At 55.5% G+C, this 19,791-nt stretch overlaps 1 protein-coding gene across 12 annotated transcripts in view; it reads left to right on the top strand.

Annotated features, from left to right (window-relative positions):
* The window catches only part of DCTN1 (dynactin subunit 1), a 29,322-nt gene extending 10,264 nt beyond the window's left edge, over nt 1–19,058 (top strand). The window contains exons 1-32 of one of the 12 annotated variants that reach the window (XM_037064875.1): nt 295–578; nt 2,288–2,533; nt 2,826–2,904; nt 3,062–3,096; nt 3,793–3,813; nt 6,197–6,214; nt 7,675–7,695; nt 8,909–9,103; nt 9,463–9,660; nt 9,819–10,023; nt 10,100–10,178; nt 10,291–10,450; nt 10,571–10,675; nt 10,852–11,043; nt 11,133–11,249; nt 11,456–11,608; nt 12,205–12,365; nt 12,469–12,637; nt 12,909–12,977; nt 13,202–13,264; nt 13,377–13,526; nt 13,684–13,845; nt 13,934–14,065; nt 14,272–14,397; nt 14,626–14,768; nt 15,053–15,219; nt 16,609–16,623; nt 16,819–16,952; nt 17,066–17,258; nt 17,496–17,575; nt 18,101–18,190; nt 18,578–19,058. In XM_037064875.1, coding sequence (XP_036920770.1) covers nt 546–578; nt 2,288–2,533; nt 2,826–2,904; nt 3,062–3,096; nt 3,793–3,813; nt 6,197–6,214; nt 7,675–7,695; nt 8,909–9,103; nt 9,463–9,660; nt 9,819–10,023; nt 10,100–10,178; nt 10,291–10,450; nt 10,571–10,675; nt 10,852–11,043; nt 11,133–11,249; nt 11,456–11,608; nt 12,205–12,365; nt 12,469–12,637; nt 12,909–12,977; nt 13,202–13,264; nt 13,377–13,526; nt 13,684–13,845; nt 13,934–14,065; nt 14,272–14,397; nt 14,626–14,768; nt 15,053–15,219; nt 16,609–16,623; nt 16,819–16,952; nt 17,066–17,258; nt 17,496–17,575; nt 18,101–18,190; nt 18,578–18,712 — 3,846 coding nt within the window. In that variant the 5' untranslated portion in view covers nt 295–545 and the 3' untranslated portion in view covers nt 18,713–19,058. Of the gene's footprint in view, nt 1–294; nt 579–2,287; nt 2,534–2,825; nt 2,905–3,061; nt 3,097–3,792; nt 3,814–6,116; nt 6,215–7,674; nt 7,696–8,908; nt 9,104–9,462; nt 9,661–9,818; nt 10,024–10,099; nt 10,179–10,290; nt 10,451–10,570; nt 10,676–10,851; nt 11,044–11,132; nt 11,250–11,455; nt 11,609–12,204; nt 12,366–12,468; nt 12,638–12,908; nt 12,978–13,201; nt 13,265–13,376; nt 13,527–13,683; nt 13,846–13,933; nt 14,066–14,271; nt 14,398–14,625; nt 14,769–15,052; nt 15,220–16,608; nt 16,624–16,785; nt 16,953–17,065; nt 17,259–17,495; nt 17,576–18,100; nt 18,191–18,577 lie in introns of those variants that run through there. The other 11 variants (XM_037064872.1, XM_037064873.1, XM_037064876.1 and 8 more) reach the window with 11 other exon arrangements.
* Nucleotides 19,059–19,791: the final 733 nt, after the last annotated feature.

Genomic DNA, 19,791 nt, shown 5'->3' with positions numbered 1-19,791 from the left:
TCATTTTGGTTGTATGGAGGCCCTGGGCAACTGATGGTTTTGAAGTGTCACTTGATGCTTTTGGGCCTGCTGAGGCCTCACATTCCAGTGGGGGCGGGGGGCCAGTGTGGTTAGGGTTCTACTCCTAGGCCTGGGACAGTGTACTCCAGAGATGAGTGCTGAGGGTCTGTGGCTGGGCCTAGCCCCCCTAGTCCCTGCCCTTGTTGTCTAGCCCAGGTGAAGCATGGGGGCACTAGGACCCAGAGGCTAGCATGGTTCCTGACAAGTCTAGAGCAGCACTAGCGCAGAGTGAGACTCATCAGCTGGCAAGCAGGATTCTCCGTGTCTCTGGGTTCAGGAATCCTCGGGCAGCAGAGGGGACGTGCGCCCCAGTCCCCATCTCTGTCCTCACCTCTATTCCAGCAGGCCCATGGACTGGGTAGGGCCACATCCGATAGCTCCTGTGGCTGTTCGTGCGGGCTGGCAGCCCTGACCCTCCTGCCTAGGCTTCTGCCTTTGCTCTCTGTCTTTGGCCAGCTGGGGAGGGGGTAGAGGCCTTGAGCAACATGGCCCAGAGCAAGAGGCATGTGTATAGCCGGGTAAGTGGCCCTGATCTGGGGTGGCCCTGGGAGGGCCGCTGAAAGGCCCGTGGACATTGCTGTGGGGGCTGGGGAGACAGGCTGGAGCTGGGATGGGGCCACTCGCAGCCCTGGTAGTGTTAGGCTGGACTGGCTTCCCCTCCCAGAGTTGAGCCCTCAGTGGGGACTAGTGAGGCCTGACCTTTGACTTTAACTAGACCTCAGGGTAGGGGTTCCTGAGAGGGGGGGCTAGACTGTCTTTGGGACTCTGAAAGGAGTCGGTGGGTTGGAATGGCTTTACAGTGAAGCCTTTCTTTAGAGCCGCTTTGTTGTTTGTCCCTTGCTTTCTCTCCTGGCATGATTGAATCTGTACCCACTGCTGTGTCCACCTGGTGCTGAGAGGCTGATTAGGGCCAGGAGGTTGGGGAGAGTCTCTTAAGTTTGGGGCCAGCCTTGATGTCACTGTCCGCTCCTTTTATTGGTAGGTCCATCAGAGACACCTGCGTATCTTGGGTACAATTTGGGGTCCTGGAGCCCCTGGGCGCTCCTAACCTTCCTTACCTTCCTGGATAAGCTCTTTGGGGAAATGGGTTAGGGAGTGACAGGCTCTGGCCCCTCTCCCTTCTGAAGCCAAGTGGGGGCATCAGAAGGGAGCCCTGTGGAGTCATTGGGACCATGGTGTCACTTCTTCACGCCTCATTCATTTGTTTGCTGCAAGGCCCCTGGTTCATGGAGCTGCTATTGCTGAAAATGGCTCAGGTGTGATTTTCTTCTAAACCATGGGCCTATTTGGGACCTAATTTCATGCTGTGTCCTGTCATCACTGGTGTGTCAGGAGCCAAGAGCTTCCCAAGGACAGTGTTTAGTCTCTTCTTTTACGTTGTCCGTCCTCAGGGTGATAAGCCATCCATTTGGACCCGTGGGCAGAGTGTTGGGGGCAGAGTGTAGGGCAGATCTGAGGTACCTGGTTTACCCAGTTTTTGTTTTACTTTTTGTAGCAGCATAAAATGGGCAAAGGATCTCTAGAGCTGGAGGAGTAGAGAGTTGATAGAACAGTACCCAGGTCAAGAAGAAGGGAATTAAATTGTCGGAATGGGCAGCAGTGAGGCAGCCAGGAGAGTCACGGTGGGCGTGTGGGTGGGTGTCGGGAGTCAGGTCAAGAAAGAGTGGCGGTGACCTGAGGGCTAGGAGGGAGCGCAATTGTGTGCTTATGGAAGGGAGAGGCCTAAAAGCCATTTGAATCCAGGGAAGACAGGCGACAGTGGGAGGGAAACAGGATTCAGTGGGGTCACCTACTGAATCGCCTGTCTTTCCAGCTCAGGTTCCTGTGTCAGGGCATTGGGTTGCGGAAAGCCTGGTCTAACTGAGTTATTTGCTTGAGCTTCATTCCCTTCTTGGGGGGGGGGGGGACAGGGGACACTGCTCCTGAGAAAGCAGTCATGTGGTGACATTCATAGATCTACTGATGAATTCTGATTTGTTACAAAATTTAAATATAAACTCTTGAAAATTCTGGCAGATTCCAGAGGAGTTTAGAGAAGTCTTACAAGAACACATCACTGACATTTTTCAGAAGGGAATTTGGGGGTCCACTTTACTCTGTAAATGGGGTTCAGGGAGGTGACTCCTGGTTCTTTCTCGGTCCAGGGTCCTGACTGGGGCCTTTTTATGTGTTGGGATGACACCCTTGCTTTAAGGCCTGTAACCATGTGTTCGAATGTGCCTTTCAGACACCCAGCGGCGGCAGGATGAGCGCAGAGGCAAGTGCCCGGCCTCTGCGAGTGGGCTCCCGTGTGGAGGTGATTGGGAAAGGGCACCGAGGCACTGTGGCTTACGTTGGAGCCACACTCTTTGCCACTGGCAAATGGGTAGGCGTGATCCTGGATGAAGCAAAGGGCAAGAATGATGGAACTGTCCAAGGCAAGAAGTACTTCACATGTGATGAAGGGCATGGCATCTTTGTGCGCCAGTCCCAGGTACTCATACCCTACCTTCCTGTGTCTGTGTGCACATGCACTGCATGCACATGTACACACACATGTTCATGTCCTGTCTTGTGTGTGCAGCTGGTGTGTTGGTGCCCCCTTTTCCTGGGCATGAGTATAAGTCTCTGGTTGGGCGAATGGGAGGTAGTGGGGGAGGCAAGATGGGAGATATATCCCTAGGGAAGCTGCCCTCTACCCCAGGCTTGTTTGGGGCCTGGGGACGGGCCACCTCACAGCATGGCAGTCTTCATCTGGCCGTATCACATCTGTTCTGTGGCCTCAGATCCAGGTATTTGAAGATGGAGCAGATACTACTTCCCCAGAGACACCTGATTCTTCTGCGTCAAAGGCCCTCAAAAGAGGTAACAACCACCCATTTAAGTTGCCCCTCCACACCCAAGAATCCCAGGACCTCTCTCAGTACATGGGGCCGCAGTGGGTCCTGAGATTTTTCTCTCACCACCATCTTCTCTTGTTATAACTCTCCTGTCCACCATAATGTTCTCTTGTTTTCTACAGAGGGAACTGACTCAGCTCCAAAGACCAGCAAACTGGTAAGTGATGGGGTGGGAGTGGGAAGTATTAAGGAAAGGAGGGGAAAGATATAGAAAGGAGGGCGACTCAATGCCAGGCAGATAGAAGCGGTAGGTAAGTAAACTGAGGTAGCCTTCCAGCTTCGTCCCCCCCGAGAAGGAAGCTTTCTGGGCATGAGTTGCTGTTTTATGGATGAGTGAAGGGGGTAGCAGGGAACAACTGTTAGGGCCTAGAAGTTCCAGGTTGAATGGCATGATTTGAAGGATGGGTCTGACCCTAGTATGTTATGGTCAACATACTTCCTACCTATTGGTACCCAACGCTGCCAAGATCTAAAGAGGCTGAGGAAAAGGGTAAAGTAGGAGCTAGAGGCAGAAGGAGCTCTTCTGTCCACACGTGAATGGTAAGGACCTGGGCCCTCTGCCACCTGGTTTGGGTGGTGTGAGAGGGCCTATCCTAGTTCCCTTTTGCTGCGCTGCACAGGGTGTTTGAGGTGGGGTTTGGACTCCAGCTTTTCTGGACCAGGGTGTGGACATCCTAGAAGCTGATTGTTGGGGGACCCCTCACCTCATTTACCCAGAGCATAACAGTGACCTGACTCCCTCTTTGCCCGTGTATGCCTAAGTTGGTATTAATACTTACACCCAGGATGTCTGGCCAGCTAGCACAGTGTGATGTCTGTTCTCTAACTCTTCCCTTTCCTACTCCTCATGCAGCGGGGACTGAAGCCTAAGAAGGTGGTGTGTTTACTATTTGTGCCTGGGTGGGTGAGGGCTCTGAGCCCCCTCCCCAGCTGTCCTGCATGTCTTGGGCTGCTGCATGCGTGTATGTGTGACCTTGGGCTGGGGTGGCCAGAGGAAATGGAGGCCTTGGCTTTCAGAGTTCCTTTGAAGGGCTGCGAGGATATCAGGCACAGTGTCAGGGCCAAGTAGCATTCACTAGGACAATCCCTGCACCTCCTCGCCTCGGGACTTCTAGTCAGAGACTGCTGGTGCTTGACTGTAAATATCAGCAGCATGGAATAGAGCCTTTACTGGGCTATGATGAGTTCTTTCTTAGTCCATGCTTGAGGCAGTGAGAGGAGAGACTGGAGGGTTGGGGGTACGCAAGCACCAAGTGAGGTGGTTGGGCAAGGAGGCAGGAGGTGAGGATCCCAGTAAGAACAGCCTCAAGTTGGAAAGCCTGAGGGTCTAAGCCTGCCTCTGGGTGGACACTGCCACAAATGCCCACCTTCACTCTGTTCCACTAGACTTTCCTTCCTCTTCTGGTGTTGTGTCCGGGGCCCACTTCCTACCCTTCGCAGCCTTCCATTAGCCACTGTTGGAATGGGGCTCACTTCTTTGGTTGCTACCATGACCACTTCCTCACACCACCCCCTGCCTCGGGCTTGCGCCCAGGCTGTCTCTGACCTGCATGTGCCTGTGTGACCTGTACCGTGCTATGTACGATTCTGTGATTTCCTTGTTGCCAGTCTGTCTTAGTTGCCAGGCTGTCTTAGGCCTTTCTGACCTTGCATGGAGAGCTGTTGGGTGGGGGCAGTGGGAGGGGAGAGGAAAGTGCCTTCCTTTCAACTCCTGTTTGGTGATGGGTCCGCACTTTGAAGTCTTGCCATGGAACAGACCACATGCTGGTACTTGCTTTGGGGTCCTGGCTCAGGTGGGAATGGGGATGTTAGAAGGAAAAGAATGCTAGTCTAGTCTACAGGATGTTGGGCCCATTCCAAGGTCATAGAATCTTGGTTTCTTCCCTTGATTATTGTCTCCTTGGTTGGGGCTCCTCTTGCATCAGGCCCCTGGATAGAGAAGAGCATGGACCTGCATTCCAATGTCTGTGGAGTTCTGGCCAACAGCCTGATCTGATGCTGACGGGGCCTGAGCCATGCCCAAATCCTGGGGTTTTGACAGCTGCCTGGAGAATTGTGGCACTGCCCTGACTGGGCTGCCTGAGCTGGGATATAGTGCCTTTTTGCTCATGGTGCAGTGTCAGTTAAGTAAAGTCTACCCCTCGCTCCTGGGTTCCTCTCTCCAGTGTTCTCTCACAGCAGATTTCTTCACCCAGGGCCTCTGCTCTCACCCCCTGGGGATCAGGGAGCTAACTCTAGAACAAAAGAATGTACTTGAGGGGGAGGGCAGAGGAGAACTCAGATGTCTCTGCAAGGTCCCCAGTCCTTTCTGGAAGTGCTTTGGAGACAGGCTTTAACTTGCCTACAGTCAGGGGAGGGTTTGGGAGAGGAGCCAAACACTGTCAGTAGAGCTGTTGTTGAAGGTCCCCAAGGTTTCTCAGTCTCACTGTGTGCCCCTCAGAGCTGTTGCTGATGCTGATGCCAGAGGGCTGCTTTGGGCATGTATGTGTCATAAGACTCTTCTTATGAGAAGAGAAGTAGAGTTGATGGTGTTGAGGACTCGGGGGAGTATGAGTATGAACAAGGCTGATGGGGCAGTGAGACCCTGCATCCCTGCCCAGTGATGCCCTGGCTCCAGAGGGTACCATTGCTGGAATGGTCCCTAGCCCAGTTTCTTGGAACAAACACTTGGGGGCTGGTGGAGAAGGGAGAGGGAGGAGCCAGAACTTGTTCTTTGGAGGAAGAAGCAGGGCGGGCTCTGCGCAGGACTTTGTCCAGTCATGAGGAGGAGGAGGAGGAGCCAATAGAGTCAGGTGGTTGCTAGGTGACTGAGGAGCAGTGGCTCCACCCCCAAGAAGCAGAAGAGGGTGGGTGCATGACGTCAGGTAGAGCTGGTGCTGCGGCCACTGAGGCTGCCATAAGCCTAAGCTGGAAAACTGGGCCGGGTGCCTCTCTGGTGCCTGCAGGAACCTGGCTGTCCCTCTGCAAATCTGTGGGGCTTCTGCATCTGTGCCGCAGCCGTTTCCAGGCTGGGAAGCTGCTGGTCAGGAAGCTGAGGCTGCTTTGTTGGGATTTGATGCACTAATCTCCTGTCTCCGCTGCCTTTCCCTCTGTTCGGTCTCTTTCCCTCCCTCCCTCCCTCCCTCCCTCCCTCCCTCCCTTCCTCCCTTCCTCCCTTCCTCCCTTCCTCCATCTGTCCTTCCTCTGTGTGTCCATCCTCCTCTGTCCTTCCTCTTTCCTGTCCTGGCTTTCTTTGGTTTTCTGCAATGATGAGACAGGCACCGACAGCCCGAAAGGTACTCTTGCTTGTTCTGGTCCTGCTGCTGGGTTGCCAGGGTGATGGTGGCAGCAGGCTGCTGGGGTGGGGGTGGAGGCTGATTGACTTCGTCTGTCTACCTGGTTGGGGGAGGAGGGTAGAGATGACGGTGGGGGCAGCGAGAGGTATGTGTCACTCCCATGCCCCACGCTCTGAGGATTTTGCTCCCTGCCTGCTTTTGGCTCTGACTGAATCTGTGTTCTGAGCCTTGTACCCAGTTGCCCCCAGTTGCCGTAGAGGCTTGGGGTTCAGGTAGCTTCTGCTGAAAAGCAGCTCCGAGAGAGTTTCCTGTAAGAGAATCCGGGGAAGCAGGTCCAGATGTCTCTGCATCTCTAGCAGGCCCCCCTCCCTTGACCTTTGCTAGAATGACTATTGGTTGTACTCCCAACACCCTTCCCCCACCAGGGTGTATGTCAAGGGACTCTTTCCCAGGGTAAGATGAGTACCCTAGAATAGTTTTTGATCTACCCCCATGGAGACTCAGCTCAGGGTAGGAGGGGTGGGGGTTGGTCTCCTTGGGCTCAATGTCTCCTGGGAACAAGTCCCAAGCCAAATCTTGTCTTTACTGGAGCCTTGAGACACTGGGTATCAAGAACACTACCTGGGAGCGCGAGCTAACCATCCATTTACAGCTCTGCAGTAACCTGAGGGGGACTCTGGGTTTGGTCTAGGGCAGTAGTTTAAGTGTGCTGCTGCCCACCCCCAACTCCTTTCTGGGGGGGGCGTTACTTTGAGCTCTGAACTTCTGGCTAATGCAGTGTTGATGGTCTTGACACCTGAGCCCTCTGCCCTGGGGATGGAGACTGCTATAGGATCCATTCCTGGGTGGGGGAGGGGGTGTGGGGGGAGGGTAGGGAAGACCTACCCAGCAGTGTTGTTCTGCTGTTTGGGGGGCTGAGCTCCCTCTGTTGGGTTTGCATCATTTCTCTCTGGGCCCATGTCATCGTCAGTCTTGTCTACATGGTATTTCTAGGGGGTCCTTTGTGGATTCTGGCACTTGCTGGAAGGAGGCTGACCTGGGAAAGTCCCTGGGAGTGGTGGGGTGGGCAGGGCCTCTGGCTCTGGGCTGGAGTGCCAGAAGTTGTTTGCAGAAGGCCTGGTCTCTGGAGACCTTCTCTGCCAGCTGCTGCCTTTGGTCTCCTGTGGCTCAGCCTAGGAGACCAGGGTTCTGGGATTTCCAGTGTTCGAAGGGGTGAGGTGTGCAAGGGTTGGGTGTAAGTGGGGGAAGGAACCAATGGGGAACCAGAGTCTGAGTTCCTGGAGTGGCAACAAAGTGATTCACTGGAAGGGGGTGGGAGGTGGGGTGGGGAGAGGGTGTGGCTAATCCGAGCCCCATTCCTGTTACTTCTTCTGCTCTCACTGCTGTCCCTTTTGCTGTCTGTCTTTGTGCCATCACCCTTTCTTTCCTGACTACTTCTCTGGCTCCTGTTGCCTGCCCAGACCACAGCTCGGCGGCCCAAGGTGAGAAAAAGCAGGCCTCTGTGCAAGCCATTGTGGAGTGCACACACATTTCAGGCATGCGCATGTATGTGGGCATGTGTATGGCCAAGTAAAAGTTGGTCACAGTGCATCCTGGGTGCTTTTTTCACGGGAATAAGGGGACTGAAGGTAGCGACAGGTCACTCCTAGGAAAATGATATCTGACTTTTGGGAGGATGCCTGAGCCAGTAGGTTGAGTGCAAGAAGAAATGAGAGTAATTGTGGTTCATTAAGGCAGGCTTACTTGAAGGAGGGCATTTTGACTAGCTTTGATGGGGATGGGCTGAAAGACAGGTGAAGAACTTGGCCTTCCAAAGGTCAGGAGACAAGGAGGCGAGCATGCATGTTGATACGTGTAGTTCTGAGTATCTGTTGACCCACTGGGAGAGCCTCAGAGCTCAGCACTGCACGAGAGAGCTGTGGGCAGGCCTGGGTGCTCCAGGACCGGGGCTTCATGGTGGCTTCTCTGCCCTGCCCTCCACAGGCCTGGGTAGTGGCGCCTGACTGGAGCCTCCGTCTTCGGGAAGGGAGATGACGGAAGGGTTGGCTGTGCTGACCTTGTTTCGAGGGGGAGTCTGTGAACGCAACTTTAACCTTGACCCTTTTACCTGCAGAGTCCCCTGAAATAGACCTGGGGAGGAAGAGTTAGCTTGACTCCCAAAGAGCAGGGAGGGCCTAGCGGGGATATAAAGCCTGGCACCCCCACATGTAGCCCAGCTTTCTCTAGAAACATGAAAGAGAACCAGCTACATTCTACATCGAGGCACTTCTTATCCCTGGGAGGAGGGTGTAGGCCCAGAGCCACGGTAGGATTGGGAGTGTGAAACTGCTAGAGTGATCACTGGTGGGTCGCGGGGGAGAGTGCTGGTAAGTAAGGAGTCCTGCTATGGGGGGGCAGTGTCAGGGCAGGGAGGAATGTGGGGTTGGTGCCAAGGAAGAGCCTTATAATCTTATGTCTTCCTCCCCCTCCTGTCTATCTCCCTCCTTCCTCCCCTGTCTTTTGTCACTATCTCTGACTCTGTGGCATTTTCCTTCCCCCTTTACTCTGTCTCACTGTTCTCATTGTTCTCTGAAACTCTGTCTTTTTTCTTTTCTGTCTCCCTCCCTTACCATATTCTCATATTCTGTCTTTCACTCTTTCACCACTCCTGTCCTCCACTTACTTTGTGACCTGCCCCCTACCCTCTGTGAGTAGCCCACCCGCCCGGCCAGCAGTACTGGGGTGGCGGGAGCCAGCAGCTCCCTGGGCCCCTCTGGCTCAGCATCAGCGGGTGAGCTGAGTAGCAGTGAGCCCAGCACCCCAGCTCAGACTCCGCTGGCAGCGCCCATCATCCCCACACCGGCCCTCACCTCTCCTGGAGCAGCACCCCCACTTCCTTCCCCCTCCAAGGTAAGAACTGGGGTTGGAGTGAGGATGAACTGGGACACAAAGGGGCTTGTGACCCCTGGCAGATCTTGGAGATTTCCCTGGGTTGGGGAATTCCAGACTTTGGATCAGAAGGGTGGGGATGTAGCATTTGGGTATCCTGCCATTGACTAAGCTACCCTTCCCTCTGTGTCCTTCTATACCTTTCCCATATGTTTTGTTCTCTTCTCAGATGTTTGTATGTCACTTGCTTTTGACCCTGGGGCTGGAATGAAGTTTGCACACATTCCTCTCCTTTCTGCTGCAGCTCAGCCCTGGCGAGGAGGGCGGGGGGTTGGGGGCAGTGGAGACTATGCACAGAATGAGGGGTCCCTCCTTTGCAGGAGGAGGAGGGGCTGAGGGCCCAGGTTCGGGACCTGGAGGAGAAACTGGAGACCCTACGACTGAAACGGGCAGAAGACAAGGCAAAGCTAAAAGAGTTGGAGAAACACAAGATCCAGCTGGAGCAGGTGCAAGAATGGAAGAGCAAAATGCAGGAGCAGCAGGCCGACCTGCAGCGGCGCCTCAAAGAGGCACGGAAGGTGCGACTTGGGGGGAAAGGGGTGGGTGGGGAGGCGTGGGGTCCGAAACAGTGCACTGGAACTCAACTGGAGCTGGAACGTGGAACCTGGAGCATTCTGTGAGGTAGAGCACATGAGGCCTCTCTTCTACTTGTGTCCCCCCAACCTCCACCCCTCAGGAAGCCAAGGAGGCACTGGAGGCAAAGGAGCGCTACATGGAGGAAATGGCCGACACTGCCGATGCCATCGAGATGGCCACTCTGGACAAGGAGATGGCTGAGGAGCGGGCTGAGTCCCTGCAGCAGGAGGTGGAGGCGCTGAAGGAGCGTGTGGATGAGCTCACCACTGACTTGGAGATTCTCAAGGCTGAGATTGAAGAGAAGGGTAAGGGGCCAGGAGCTGCTGGGAAATGCAGGGTGGGGTTAGAATGATGTCTGAAAGTGTTCATGGTTTTCCTCAGGCTCAGATGGGGCTGCATCCAGTTATCAACTCAAGCAACTCGAAGAGCAGAACGCCCGCCTGAAGGATGCCCTGGTGAGGTAGGATCCCTTCACTGCCAGGCTCTGGAGCCCACTCCCCTGTCCAAATGCATTCAAGTGCCCATTGCCTAGTGACTGACATTCGATGCCCCTTCTCCTCACTTCCCCACAGGATGCGGGATCTTTCTTCCTCAGAGAAGCAGGAGCATGTGAAACTCCAGAAACTCATGGAAAAGAAGAACCAAGAGCTGGAAGTTGTTAGGCAACAGCGGGAGCGGCTGCAGGAGGAGCTGAGCCAGGCAGAGAGCACCATCGATGAGCTCAAGGAGCAGGTGTGGGGAGCCCAGCCCCTCTCCCCGAGACTACACTAGCCCCCCCAGACTCTCCCATAGATGCCTTCTCTCCCAGCACCTTTTAGCAGCCCTTCTCCCCATTCCTGCCCTGTAACACAGGTGGACGCTGCCCTGGGTGCTGAGGAGATGGTGGAGATGCTGACAGACCGGAACCTGAATCTGGAAGAGAAAGTGCGGGAATTGAGAGAGACCGTGGGGGACTTGGTAAGAGGAGAGCGGATGCTGACTTCTGACTGGGATGGATGGTGTTTAAAGGGACTTGTTGAAAGAGGGACTGACACGTGACCCCTGACCTTTGAGCAGGGTGTGTGGTGAGTGCACCCTGCCCTGCTGCACTGACCCTGCCTTTCCTTTGCCCCAACTCCCTTGTGGTCTCCCAGGAAGCGATGAATGAGATGAACGATGAGCTGCAGGAGAATGCACGGGAGACAGAACTGGAGCTGCGGGAGCAGCTGGACATGGCAGGCGCCCGGGTCCGGGAGGCCCAGAAGCGTGTGGAGGCAGCTCAGGAGACAGTTGCAGACTATCAGCAAACCATCAAGAAATACCGCCAGCTGACTGCCCACCTGCAGGTGCCTTTTCACCCGCCGTGCTCCACCCGTGATCACACCAGGGCTCGCTCATGACCCAGCTGCGTCATACAGTCCATTTCTGCTCCCAGGATGTGAACCGGGAACTGACGAACCAGCAGGAGGCATCTGTGGAGCGGCAGCAGCAGCCACCTCCGGAGACTTTTGACTTCAAAATCAAGTTTGCTGAGACGAAGGCCCATGCCAAGGTCAGGAAAGCAAGTGGGCTGGGGAGAGGAGAGTGTTTGGGAGCCCAGCCTAAGTATGGCTGTGGACTGACTGGGTGGGTGGGTCCCTGGCACGGGGTGCTTTGTGTGGTTTGTCCTAGAAGCAGGGGACCTGGTAGAACAAGTCACAGTGGGTCTGGGACTCTCTCCAGCCCAGCTGAGCATCTGCCTTACTGTCCATCTCACAGGCAATTGAGATGGAACTGAGGCAGATGGAGGTGGCCCAGGCCAATCGGCATATGTCCCTGCTCACAACCTTCATGCCTGACAGTTTCCTTCGGCCTGGTGGGGACCATGACTGCGTCTTGGTGCTGCTGCTCATGCCTCGTCTCATTTGCAAGGTACAGCCAGTCATACATTCAGCAGGGACCTCTGCAACTTGCTGTGAACCAGGCCTTGAGGGAGCCAAGTGAGGCCAGCAGTCAGCATCCCTGCTCGTGAGGAGTGTATGATGTGGCGCAGGGGCATAGTCAGCAGGGTTGCAGATAGATTTGTGTTACGGATGGCCCATTATGAAGGCAGAGTAGCTTCTTTGAGAGTGCATAGTCGGGGAGCTGATTTAGATGGAGGGCTATTACTGAAGGAATAACATTTGGGCTGAGATCCAGAAGATGGCCAGGAATTAGTGAGGAGAAAATTGTCGAGATGGTGTTCTAGTGGAAGGGTAGCAGGAGCATCAGCTTTAGGCTTGCAGGAAAGAGCTTGGTCCCGCAGGTCCCACTCTCCTTTTGTCTCTACATCTCAAACCCTCCCAGCCGCTGGATCTCCGCATCACTTCCCTGACCCCATGGGAGGCTTCCTGCCCATCTAAGATCTGTTTCTGTTTTATCTGCCTCTCCCCCACCCCATAGTTGCTCAGCTCTGTGTTCTGTATTCCTGAGTCTGTGTTCTTCATCCTCTGCTCTGAGCCCCAGGATCCTGGCACTTCTTCCCACAGGCAGAGCTGATTCGAAAGCAGGCCCAGGAGAAGTTTGAATTAAGTGAGAATTGTACAGAGCGGCCAGGTCTTCGAGGAGCTGCAGGGGAGCAGCTCAGCTTTGCTGCTGGGCTGGTGTACTCGCTGACGCTGCTGCAGGCCACGCTCCACCGCTATGAGCAGTAAGTGGGCCCCAGCCCCCATTCAAGGCCACAGATCCCAGATTGGCTGGAATGGAGATCGCCAGGCAGACCCTGGCCTCATAGGCCGTTCTCTGGTTTCCAGTGCCCTCTCTCAGTGCAGCGTGGATGTGTATAAGAAGGTGGGCAGCCTCTACCCTGAGATGAGTGCCCATGAGCGCTCCCTGGACTTCCTCATTGAACTGCTGCACAAGGACCAGCTAGATGAGACTGTCAATGTTGAACCTCTCACTAAAGCCATCAAGTACTACCAGGTCTGGGGCGAGGATTCTGGCTTGGTACAGGAGGGAGGGAAGGTTTCTCTTTCTGGAGCCATGGCCAGCATAGCCCAAGGTGTGTGTCTGAGGCTTAGCTTGCTGTAGATGAACTCACCTCAGGATGCAGCCTCTGGGGGTGGCCTTGGGGGTTTCGGGTTCTCATGTACTTCTAGAGTCCTCTGATGACTGGGGCTCAAACTGCTTTTGGGGAAGAATTCTCCGTCTTTTCCAGGACCTAAAGGCTGACTGTTTCTTTGTCATCTCTCAGCATCTGTATAGCATCCACCTTGCCGAACAGCCTGAGGACAGTACCATGCAGCTGGCGGACCACATAAAGGTGAAATGTCTGGGCTAGTGGTTGAGCCCCATGTAGAGGTCAGAAATGGAGGCCATCAGGTCCAGAGGTCTGGCCCTAAGGGAGACTAGAACAGGCCACATCAGAGAAGACAGAGAACCTGCTTATGTGTGGGGGTCAGCAGAAGGTGGGGACTTCTTAGAGATGCTGAGGGGGCAGAAGGGCTCCTGTCGGGTACTGACAAGCACGTACTTCTGTCCTCCCAGTTCACCCAGAGTGCCCTGGACTGCATGGGTGTGGAGGTGGGACGACTGCGTGCCTTCTTGCAGGTAAGAGCACACTTGGATCTGTTCGAGTGCTTCTGCCTTCTTAGTTGCCCCATCCTCACCTCCAGTGCTAATGCTGACTTTGTTCCCCATCCATTTCCTGTTCCCTGAGTAGGGTGGGCAGGAGGCTTCAGACATTGCCCTCCTGCTCCGGGACTTGGAAACATCTTGCAGTGACATCCGCCAGTTTTGCAAGAAGATCCGAAGGCGAATGCCAGGGACAGATGCTCCTGGGATCCCAGCTGCACTGGCCTTTGGACCACAGGTTTAGGGCTGTGAGGGAGGAAGGAAAGGAAGCCGAGTAGATCAGGAGGGGCCTAGTACATCCGATCTGGATCTGGACGGGGCAAGAATGATTTCTGGGTAGCTGGGAGTGTGGTGCTGGACCCAAGGTGGGCTCCTGACTCTGGCCTGTTGCACAGGTATCCGACACACTCCTTGACTGTAGGAAACACTTGACATGGGTGGTAGCTGTGCTGCAGGAGGTGGCAGCTGCCGCTGCCCAGCTCATCGCTCCACTGGCAGAAAATGAAGGCCTGCCTGTGGCTGCCCTAGAGGAGCTGGCTTTCAAAGCAAGCGAGCAGGTGGGCCAGGATGGCTGGGGAGAAGGCGGTAGGGAGTCAGGTGGCCAGTGGCAGGTTTTCACTACACTATTGCCCTTGGCTCCTACAGATCTATGGGAGCCCCTCCAGCAGCCCCTATGAGTGTTTGCGACAGTCATGCACTATCCTCATCAGTACCATGAACAAGTTGGCCACAGCCATGCAGGAGGGAGAGTATGATGCAGAGCGGCCCCCCAGCAAGGTGGGTGAGAGCTCTGTGGAGGGGCTTCTGGGGCCTAGAGGGGCAGGGCTTGCAGAGCTGCTGCTAGTTGTGGGAGGGCTGGGAGGTGGAGGAAGGAATCGAGAGCACCTCCGTGCTTACAAAAGCAAGAGACTGGATCTCTGAAAGGAGCACATTGGTAGTACCCTCTTTCCACCCCTGCCCACTGTCCCCACCTTGGCCCTTAGCCTCCCCCTGCTGAGCTGCGGGCTGCAGCCCTTCGTGCAGAGATCACAGATGCTGAAGGCCTGGGCTTGAAGCTTGAAGATCGAGAGACAGTTATCAAGGAGCTGAAGAAGTCACTCAAGATCAAGGTGAGGGGAGGGTAGGCTCAGCATCTGGGGCCCAGGAAGTATTGTGGGGCCCAGGGCAGCAGTGAGTGTTGGGGATCAGGGCTGAGAAGGGTTGGGATTAGGGGTAGAAGTGGCGCCTGTGATCAGTGGGAGTTCTTGTGGGTCCTTAAGGAGTTTTCTCTCTTGTGGTCTGTCCCGGGGGGTTGTGAGGGGATGTAAAGCAGTTAGAACCTCTCTGTCCTCGTCCAGGGGGAGGAGCTGAGTGAGGCTAACGTGCGGCTGAGCCTCTTGGAGAAGAAGCTGGACAGTGCTGCCAAGGATGCAGACGAGCGCATCGAGAAAGTCCAGAGTCGGCTGGAGGAGACCCAGGCACTGCTGCGAAAGAAGGAGAAGTCAGGCACTTCCCCGGGCCCTGCTTAGTTCAGTCCTCCCTCCTGCCAGCAGCTCTCTGCCACCTAACCTAGCCCCTACTCAGACCGTCTCATTGTGAGATTCCCCTGGGGAACATACGCCATTTTCTTTGCCCATTGCCATCCTGTTATATCACCCCAACCTGAGTCTGTATTGCCCCTCATCCTCTCCAGCAGGGTTACTCCAAGGACCTGTCAGGCCTGGGAAGTAGCGTGGGGCCACGGGGGAGGGACACGGCTGGAGCCAGACAGATTCTCTTTCACAGAGAGTTCGAGGAGACAATGGATGCCCTCCAGGCTGACATCGACCAGCTGGAGGCAGAGAAGGCAGAGCTGAAGCAGCGGCTGAACAGCCAGTCCAAGCGCACGATCGAGGGGCTGCGGGGGCCCCTTCCTTCGGGTATTGCTACCCTGGTCTCTGGCATTGCTGGTGGTGAGTGCAGGGGGACAGGCAGCGCCAGCCCACAGGAGATCGGAAGGCCTCCCTCTTCACCTGGCCTCAGTTTGACGTCTGCCCCTTCTCAGCCCCCAGCGTTCAGCCCAGCTTCATGCTGGCAGCTCTCACCAGGGTCTCACTTCTCCCAAAGATACATGGGGGGGCCCTCTGAACAAGGTAGGGTGCTACCAAATTGTTGGTGTAGCTTGAAGACAGTGGAACTCCACTGGATGTCCCTCTGGCTCTGTGGTCTGGCCTCTCTGACCCAACCTCGCATCCCAAAGGGTCAACAGTCTGCAGCAGGCTGAGCTGACCCTGCTGTGGCAGCCAGTGGGCCTGAGGCCCGCTCTTGGTTGCTCTTTTGCTCGGGCGTGTTTTCCCTGCAGAGCTCACGTGGCTCTCTGTGGTGCAGCTGTCTCTTTCGTGGCCGAGTCCTCCCTGTTTCATCGGGGCTTGTGTTCTGACCCTTGTCTGGTCTGGTAGTGTGGTCTGGGCTCCTTATGTCGAGTTTTCCTGGCTTCTAGGCTCAGTCTACCCTGTGTCCTGACCAAGGAGGTGGCCAGTGCCACCTCACTTCTCATCTGCTCTAGAGTTTGTTCGTTGTTCTTTCTGCAGTTTCTTTCTTACCTTTCTCACCTCCAGAAGACACACTCTGGAATTGAGCCCTCGGGGTCTCTAGGTCTCCCATGCTGTACCTGTCTTGTCAGCTGATCTCACCTAGGGTCTAGTCCTCTTCAAAGTCCCTGTTCCTGATATGTCTGGAACTTGGGAGGTGACCACATACCTTCTTCATTGTCCGCTCTGTGGTACAGATGGCTCCCGTTCCTTGGGGGAGGGGTCTCCAGAGTCACCACATTGTATTGTTTCAACATAGGCTATTTAAACAAATACTGGTTGTGAGTTTACGAACCTCCCCACCAAAAATGAGTGTCTTCAGCCTCAGCAGTGGGGAACCTGAGGAGCACAGGAATGCATCTGCATCCTTAGCCTCAGCTGTGCTGCTGGGCCGGAGGAAGGGCGCTGACGGGTCAGGGTCTCGGGAGTGCCCCCTCTGCCCCTCTGGGAGATGGAGTGTGGGGCAGGGAGGCAGAAACGGCCGTAGGCCCCGGTGCTTCTCCTAGTGCACACTCCCATTGCCATGCTTGCTCCCATATCACATGCTGCCTCATGGCCTCACTCCCCTCTCCTCTCCTGTCTTTCACATGTTTGCTCTTCCCTCACAGGTGGAGGGCAGAAGTAGTTTTGTTAGAGAAGGTATGGTGTTCAGGAAAAGGGTTTACTTGCAGCATTTGTGTTCAGGATTCTTCTGGTGTGTTCCTCTAACCCCCAAATGACCTAACTGCTCTCTCCTCTTTTCCTGCTTCCCATGGGCTCTTTTGAGCACAGAAGAACCACAGAGAGGTAGACAGCCGCCCTGGCTGGGGGTGGGGGTTGCCAGGGCTGCTGGGAATTGGGGATGGGGGAGCGGGTGAGACTTCCCCTTGGGAGCAGCCGGAACTAGGGCTGGGAGGAGATAAGGAAAGGTGGTGAGCAGAGATGGAGCCCACCTCCTACTCTCTCCAGCTGAGACGGACAACGTTTCTTGTGGGACTATAGGAGGTGCCCCTGGGCAGGTGCTGGGGTCTGTGCCAGGTCCGGGGCTGGTGAAGGACTCGCCACTGCTGCTTCAGCAGATCTCTGCCATGAGGCTGCACATCTCCCAGCTCCAGCATGAGAACAGCATCCTCAAGGTGAGGAGGTCACAGGGAGAACTGGGATGGAGGTGGAGCTCACTTGTCTCATTGATGATGGATGGCAGAGCCTTCTGTCACTTCTTACCACCACCATCTTCCTCTACCAACAGGGCGCCCAGATGAAGGCCTCCCTAGCAGCCCTGCCTCCTCTGCATGTTGCAAAGCTCTCAGTCCCGCCCCACGAGGGCCCTGACAGGGAGTTAGCAACTGGAGCGCTGTATCGTAAGACCAGCCAGCTGCTGGAAACATTGAACCAGCTGAGCACACACACCCACGTAGTAGACATCACTCGCAGCAACCCTGGTATGGACCCGCCAACCCCAGGAGGAATGACTTAGCCCCTCACCTTGTCTCAGAGGTGTAGCCCCTTCCCAGGCAATTCCCACACTGCTTTTGGGTCTCAGTTTTCAGTTTGCCTGATTCATCCACTCTTACGTGCCTATTTCAAAAGAAGGCCCAGTACCTGCACCACCGACCCTTGTTCCAGGACAGCCACCTGCCTGGGCCTTGGTGGGCCTCACTAGCCTTTCCTCCCCACAGCTGCCAAGAGCCCCTCGGCCCAGCTCCTGGAGCAAGTGGCTCAACTCAAGTCCCTAAGCGACACCATCGAGAAGCTCAAGGTCAGCTCTGACCCTGCCCTTCCTCACCCCAGTGTTTTCTCTAGAGCATTTTCTGGTGGAGCCTTAGCACATTCATTTCCACAGGCATTCCCGGGGTACCTCTGGGCCCAGCCCTGGGCTACATGGCATGTTGCAGGGGAAGTGGAAGGGAAGGCAGGGTTCCTGCCTTGGGTGCTCACTGGCTCGGTGCAAACAGAAGGCGGATTCTCATCAACAAAATGTGTGGAGCAGGATCCCCTTTAGCGTGTGTGGTTCAGGTGCAGCTTCTGTCAGAGCTGAGATCGCCACAGGGTAGAGTGGTTTGTGGTGGCTTCCCTGAGCCTGTAGAATCTGAGTTGGGTCTCAGGGGACAAGTATCTTTAAAATAAGGATGTTGGGGTGGAGGTGGGGTCAGAGGTGATAGTGTAAGTTTGGTGCTAGAGAAGACTGGCTTCTTGCTCTTGGCATTTGTGTCCCTGGGAACTGGGGGTAATGGGCTAGCCTGTGGGGTTCCCTAAATGAACCCTCATTCTCCTCTGCCATCAGGATGAGGTCCTCAAGGAGACGGTATCACAGTGCCGGGGAGCCACAGTCCCCACTGACTTCGCCACCTTCCCTTCCTCAGCTTTCCTCAGGGTAAGAGGCAGCATGGGGAGTGGGATGGACAGTATGGAGGCACAGGTCCGTCCTCCTCACCCCCAGTATTTGATAAGGTCTGGGGGTGAGGAGTCCAGTAGCTGTACATCCTGAGTTACCTGGCCAACTCTCAAGTCAATGTACTGCTTCCAGAAATTTTACTATTTTAACAGTTTAACTTCTTATATGACTTTTGACACCAGAAGGGGTTCAAAGCTCCCTTGTCAGACTGTGTCCCCCAAATTTGATTTGGAAAATGATCACCGTAGCCCAGGAGCCCCAGAACCTGTCTCCTAGGGGCTGCCTTGGCCTCCAGGCTCAGGGACAGTCAGTGGTACACAGTTCAAGTGAGCCCTGACTTGGGGGTCTCTTCTCGCCAACTCCCAGGCCAAGGAGGAGCAGCAGGACGACACTGTCTACATGGGCAAAGTGACCTTCTCGTGTGCAGCCGGCCTTGGACAGCGACACCGGCTGGTGCTGACCCAGGAGCAGCTGCACCAGCTACATGGTCGCCTCATCTGAATGCTCCTTTCCCTACTGTCCCCCTCTGCCCTCAGCACCCCTGGTGCCACTCTGCCCAGTGCACAGCCACCTCCGCTGGCCCCCAGGTAGAAGCGTGTGTGTCAAGCTGTTCCGGTCCCCATTCAGCTTCATTCCACCTGTCAAGGCCTTGCCCCTGCCCCTCGACCTGGGCTCCCCCATTTCCCAGTCCCCGACCTTTGCCAGAATTCGCTGTCCAGCTGCCCCCTTCTTCCTAAGGGCCTTCAGGGTGTGTGGGGGATAGGCTGAGACCCTTCCACCAAAGGTTGAGTGGGGTCCCCCGGATTGAGGACTTCACCCCTTGATTAAAGCAACGAATGCTTCAGTGCTTTCTGTGTGGTGTTGGGAGTGGGTCCTGGGCTGTTCAGCTTGGAGCAAGAGAGGAGGAGAAGGGATGCTGTGTCCCTTAGAGTCACGTGCCATTTATTACCGTGAGCAGGGGAGAAAAGGGGCTAGCTGGACCCAGGGCCCAGCGCTTGCCTTCATTTATGGAGATGGGGGGCTGCGGGTATGTAGCCTCTGCCAGGCCCTGCCTCTGCTTCCTGGGTCTTCCTCTGCTCTTCAGGCCAGTGCTTGGAGCTGGGCTGATGATGTGGTCACCACCCCAGCCAACCTCAGATGCACTGATCACAATCCACCTGTGAGGCCTGGGGCTCCTCCAAGGGAACATTTGCTCAGTAGGGGAAGACCAAAGTAACAGCAGACTGGTACGGAAGGACGGAAGTTGCAGAGTCCCTCTACAGATTAGTACCTGGGGAGCTGATTTAACACAGGTTACAGATGGGGCCAGTAAGCAGCACCCTGGCATTTTAGAGTTCGGCACCAGTTTAGCCTAGTTGGCGGGCACTTTGATCTTCTCTTTTATTCCTCCCTTGGGGAACTCCTGCTCAGGTTCCCAGAGATCTCTGATCCCGTTGGAAAAAGAGACCCTCAGCACTTGGAAGTGCCTCCAGCTAGGTCAGGCCCTCCGCTGTGTCTTCCTCTGGTGGGAGAGGAACAGATGGGATGAGGAGGCTCCATGCCGGGAGCCCTGCGTACCACAGTTGGTGCTGGGCTTACTC

The sequence above is a fragment of the Sturnira hondurensis genome, unplaced genomic scaffold (genome assembly GCF_014824575.4).
Source record: "Sturnira hondurensis isolate 20B ecotype Veracruz unplaced genomic scaffold, ASM1482457v3 Scaffold0015596, whole genome shotgun sequence".
Lineage (NCBI taxonomy): Eukaryota > Metazoa > Chordata > Mammalia > Chiroptera > Phyllostomidae > Sturnira > Sturnira hondurensis.
This window is presented reverse-complemented; position numbering and strand designations above follow the sequence as displayed.